Source organism: Bison bison, unplaced genomic scaffold (genome assembly GCF_000754665.1).
Source record: "Bison bison bison isolate TAMUID 2011002044 unplaced genomic scaffold, Bison_UMD1.0 scf7180017864370, whole genome shotgun sequence".
NCBI lineage: Eukaryota > Metazoa > Chordata > Mammalia > Artiodactyla > Bovidae > Bison > Bison bison.
Genome location: NW_011494942.1, coordinates 13649885 through 13655884, shown reverse-complemented (window position 1 = coordinate 13655884; position 6000 = coordinate 13649885). Strand labels below are relative to the sequence as shown.

Here is a 6000-nt window from a genome sequence, read left to right as displayed (position 1 = left end):
CCTTTGTGGGCAGGGCTTGGAGTTGGGCTACCGTTTGCTCTCTGGTATTTGGTGGAATTAGAATGTTTATTATCTAAAGCAAGTGGAAGCTTTCCTGGTCTTCTGGATAGAAAGAGTAGGTTTTTCTTGGGGTCTACTGTCTGACCTCATTGATACTTCTGGGTTGATTACTTCTCCAGTACCTTGTATGGGGCAAATGAGGCAAAAAGAGAAGCAAAATAAAATAATTAGCACATGAACTTCTCATGCATGAATTCATGATGGAAAAAAACAAAATTGTTTCTTTTCTTGTTCCATAACAGGCCACAAATCATCAACATTTACATTACAAAGACAACTAACCAACCAAGAAAACATTGACATTTTTCCTATCTAAATTACTTTAGTTTTTCCATAGTACTGTGAAGTTGTCAGTATCATTCTAAGACACTTTGGTTTCTAAAATTTTATATAATAATTATCAGATATATCCTTTGTAAAAATACTATAGTATCTTTGTGCAAAATGTGAAGCTCACCAATAAATCAATACAGAAGGTTATATAAAAAGTATTTACACTGAAGTTCTATGCTATAAGAGAATTTATATAGTTTACGTATTAACTGACTTAAGTATAATATGATAAATATAACTTTGTAAAATACTTGATTTGATACCTAATCCTTTTAAGCAAATTGAAATAAACACATAATGCCTGAAACTTCTAAATTCTTTTTTTAAATAAGCATCCCATAATGATATGAGACAAAGAGGTGAAATGAGTAGCTCTCAACTAATTTTCTTTAAAATATAATTTACAAAATATATTTGCAAAGTTGTCACATATGCTTTTAAACTCATTATTTGCCAGTGTTGAAAGTAATACACTATAAACATGTTTTTAGCAAAGGAAATATGTAGAGCCAGAACCAAAAAAATTTTAAATATAAAATACTAAGTTTTTCAGAACAACACAACAATGTAAGTACTTTCACAACATTTAATTTAGAATTCATAAATATAAATAAGTAAAACATAAATTCATCCAAAAATACATCATATAATATGCCAGGAGAATTATGTAAATTCCATTATTTTAATTCTTCCCACCCTTAGCCTTAGGACAAAAGAGAAGATGGTTCAAAATAGATCCTATACACTTTCCTCCAACTCAATAACTATAAAGCTGGTTTATATTAGTAGAATGAAAAATTCCCAACATTATAAAGAAAAGAGCCAATAATCACAGCTATAAAAAGCAGACGTTTTAAAACAGCCTTCTCAAGAATGGCACAAGTTTCTGTATTGGGTGTGGTCATAAAAATGACCTTCCAGGTCCCAAGACCTATCATCTACCAGACTATTTTAATACCTTCAATTTTTTTAAAGTGTCTTTCACTTAAAATCTAGATCTATTTATTTTATTACTTGTATTCAAATGCTTGTTATGGGAAGTTTTTGACATTAAACTGTCAGCTAATTAAAATGAAATGAACTTCTATCTTGTCTAGGGATGAAGTTGAATCAACAAATAATGTCTACACTCCACATATGATAGAAGGATTTTTTTAAACAGTTATTATAATAATTAACAATAAAAAATAAACTAATGCCTAATTATACAGGTAGAATTAAGCCAATTATGGTGCATGTATATATATACATATATGTGTGTGTGCATGTGTATAAATATAGAATGTAATAGTCTAGAACAATGACAAAAATAGGATAAGTTTATATATACTGACATGAAAATATATATTGACAAGTAAGTATAGCAAGAAACAAAAGAACAGATTGAGTAGAACATATTTCTAAAAGAAAATCAAAATTATATAGCATGATATGAGTAAATATGTGTGTGTATGTATTTAAAGAGAAATCTCTAGAAGGATGAATATCAAACCATTCACATGTGATTACTGGGGAGAACTGTTGTAATTTGATTTCAACAAGAAAGCATTCCTTAATTACTTTATGGGAAAAAATGATCTAAAATGAAATTTAGGAAGGAAAAGACTTTGTCATTAAACTCTGAATTTGCTTTAAATGTTTAAGTTTATGCTGCTACTGCTGCTGCTAAGTCGCTTCAGTCACGTCTGACTCTGTGCGACCCCACAGACGGCAGCCCACCAGGCTCCGCTGTCCCTGGGATTCTCCAGGCAAGAACACTGGAGTGGGTTGCCATTTCCTTCTCCAATGCATGAAAGTGAAAAGTGAAAGTGAAGTCGCTCAGTCGTGTCCGACTCTTAGTGACCCCATGGACTGCAGCCCACCAGGGCTTAGCTTATTCAGAATAATACTGAGTATATCATTGATATTGATACTTACTTAATGTCAAATCTATTTAACTTGTTTAAAGAAAAAAAGTATGACAATAATTTTCAGATTTATATATCTTTTTTTCCTATAAAAGTAGAATCACAGTAAAGACCAAAAAAGCTAATCCAGCAATTAATTCTATAGCATTTTGCTTTAAAACTTCAATCTGTGTACTCAAATATTCCATAAGTTCTCAAATGCACAGCAACATCTAACATTACCTTTGTAATTTACCAAGTACACTTTCAATGAGCACTATTGATCAACAGAAAGGAATTCCATATGAAAATATAATAACAATTCTATAATTTGTGAATATTTGCATATACATAATGTTTTTACTAAAATCTGCCAAACTTTAAAAGAATAAAGGAAACAGATTCTCAAATAACTACCTTATATTCATCCACAATAATGCTGAGGGCTTCATGACCTGCTTTCCTCATATCTTCCAATTCTTGTTTATGCTTTTCCTGAAAGAAAATAAGAAACTAAGCTATGATTTGTTTTTGTTTTTTTTGTTGTTGTTGCTGTTGTTTACAAAATAACACACCACTGACTTTTGCATTTATAAGTGATGTGAGTGATTTGTGGCACACCAATGTTGAAGCTGAAAACAAAGAGAAACCCATTCAAAAAAACTTTGTTTAAAAGCATTCTGAAGATAGCAATGAGAGATTAAAGAGAAACCATAACTGGGAAAGGAAAACCATGCTCACAGGTAAGATAACCCAAGGCAATGGTGTTATCTCTTGAGACATCTGGCAACTGTGGACCTGGATCTAGAGACAGGAGGCCCTGTGTCATCCAAAAAGCCAGGACCTTTTTTTTTTTCGTTACTTCTCCAGTGATACACACATGTCAACAGTTCAATATGTAACAAAATTTGAGAACTACTAGATTAAGGAGAACAAACCCTCATTCTACCTTCCGAGGAAAGGAGAAGCTGAACTCTCTTTGGAGAATGTTAACATCCTACAGAACCTTTCCAATTTTTCAAACACAATGTAAAGCTTTTAATGCAAATTATCAGAAATGATAACAGATGAGACCAAAGAAACATAAAATAGAAAAGACAAAAGAAATAGACCCATGGGTGATTCAGATATTAGTTATCAAAAAGTTTACAATATTTATGAATAAATACACACAAGAAAATAGAGAAGTGGGGAAAGTGGATAGTACAGAGAATTTCTTCAAAGAATTGGAATTCATAAAACAAATTCTACAACTCAATGTGATAAATGAGGCAAATAATAGGTAAAACAGCAGAAAGCAGGATTAGAGGACCAAAAGATAGGGAAAACCTACAGCAAAAGAGAAATAAATGATTGAAAGTATATTAAAAAAAAAAACCTTTAAAAAGACAAGAGACAAAATAAAAAGACAAATATTTATGTAAAACAATTGTTAAAAAAATAATCCAAAGAAAGAAGAAAAAATAAAATCTAGCAAGACAGGAACAATAAAGTGATGAAGAAAATAAAAAACAAAAATTTCTAATATTACTCATGAATTCAGGATATTATACAACCAATAGATTTTTCTAAACAAATAGTAAGATATTGTTAAATATTACAGCAATAAATATGAAATTTTAGGTAAAATGAAAAAACTCCTAGGGAAAAAAAAACAAAACTGAAAGAAGATGAAATAAAAATTCTGAAAAATTTTGTATGTGTTTAAAAAAAAAGTACCTATCTTATATTAAGAACAAAATAAAACTTCTGACCTAGAAACATATAAGTGCAGATTATTAAAAAGGTTACTTTTAATAAACAATTAATAAATAACAGAACTCTTACACAAAATCTTCCAGAGAATGGAAAAAGAGGGAATATTTCCCCACATATTTTACTAAGAAAGCATATCCCTTATACTTCAATCTGCAAAGATAAAATTATGAACCAATCTCTTTTATGAAAACAAAAACTAAAATTCTACATAAAATATTAGTAAATGGAATCTAGCAATAAATAAATAATACATCTCAACCAAGTATGATTTATTTTAGGAATGTCAGGTAGGTAGAAGTGATGCACACCATTTCAGACCTGAACCACAAAACCTCCAACAAATCCTCCACACACTTCCTTTGTCCCCCACTATTTGCTTGCTGATGTCATTGCCCTGGATGACAATTAAAGCCATGTGCTGTAAACAGCAGGAGGGCCTCTGTCAGCCAGGGACTCTGAATGACTACATCATCACCTCAGTGGACTTGGTGAGCAAATTAATGATATTTAGGAAAAAAGACAAGAAAAACAGTTCTTGTTCATGTATTCTTGTGAGAGTGTGTGCCAACTTGGCTTGGTCATGGCCAATTCTGTGCGACCATATGCTCTGTAACCCTCCAGGCTTCCCTGTCCATGGGATTCTCTAGGCAAGAATACTGGAGTGGGTTGCCATGCCCTCCTCCAGGGGATCTTCCTGACCCTGGGATCGAACCTGCATCTCTTATGTCTTCTGCATTGGCAGGCCGGTTCTTTACCACTAGTGCCACCTGGGAATGTTACCAATTCCTCATTTATAAACTGCTTATACTTAACTTATTCAAGAATTGTTATTTCATTATCAAATTCTAATTGCCTTTTCCAGTATATAGCTTTATGTATCTTTCTCTAGCTAAATCACTCTTTACCAAAAAGCCTAAACATAAAGGACCAATAAGGGCCCTTGATATAGACACTGATTTTTCTTGGTATGATTATCAATCTATGGCTCATGGCAGCAATCTTTTTTTAAAGTCATTTTCCCATTTCTGTGAGAGTTGTTTTCATTTCAGTTGCTCAGTCATGTCCGACTCTCTGCAACCCCATGAATCGCAGCACTCCAGGCCTCCCTGTCCATCACCAACTCCCAGAGTTTATACAAACTCATGTCCATTGAGCCAGTGATGCCATCCAACCATCTCATCTTCTGTCATCCCCTTTTCCTCCTGCCCTCGATCTTTCCCAGCATCAGGGTCTTTTCCAATGAGTCAGCTCTTTGCATCAGGTGCCAAAGTATTAGAGTTTCAGCTTCAACATCAGTCCTTCCAATGAACACCCAGGACTGATCTCCTTTAAGATGGACTAAAGAGTTGTTTTAGTCAAAACTAAATAACAAAGCAGCAAAATCCAATCACCTAGTAAAGCAAGCTCATACATTCTATTATACTAAAAACAAGCAAACGCATGTGGACAGCACCACCAACTCATCACTTTCGAACTCCCATTCAGGTCAGGTTATCTCACTAATGGTATGTGACTTTCATAAAGGCACCTAGGAGGGCAAAGGTATCAATTTCTATGATGAATAATAACATAGATTTTGTTTTTCTTAGTTTTCAAGATTTAAAAAAAAAAAGAGAAACAGGTATTATGACATTTTCTTTTCACATCACAGTGGAACATCTTAAGCAGTTCTTGAGAAGCATATACTCTACCTTAAGGCCATTGATTAATAACAAACTACGGAGAAGGCAATGGCACCCCACTCCAGTACTCTTGCCTGGAAAATCCCATGGACGGAGGAGCCTGGTAGGCTGCAGTCCATGGGGTCGCTAAGAGTCAGACATGACTAAGCGACTTGACTTTCACTTTTCACTTTCATGCATTGGAGAAGGAAATGGCAACCCGCTCCAGTGTTCTTGCCTGGAGAATCCCAGGGATGGTGGAGCCTGATGGGCTGCCGTCTATGGGGTCGCACAGAGTCGGA

General features: G+C 33.7%; 1 protein-coding gene across 2 annotated transcripts in view; it reads right to left on the bottom strand.

Annotated features, from left to right (window-relative positions):
* CCDC91 (coiled-coil domain containing 91) overlaps positions 1–6000 on the bottom strand; it is a 311209-nt gene that overhangs the window by 179532 nt on the left and 125677 nt on the right. For both annotated transcript variants that reach the window (XM_010856028.1, XM_010856029.1), the window contains exon 6: positions 2697–2774. In XM_010856028.1, the coding sequence (XP_010854330.1) occupies positions 2697–2774 (78 nt within the window). The remainder of the gene's footprint in view (positions 1–2696; positions 2775–6000) is intronic.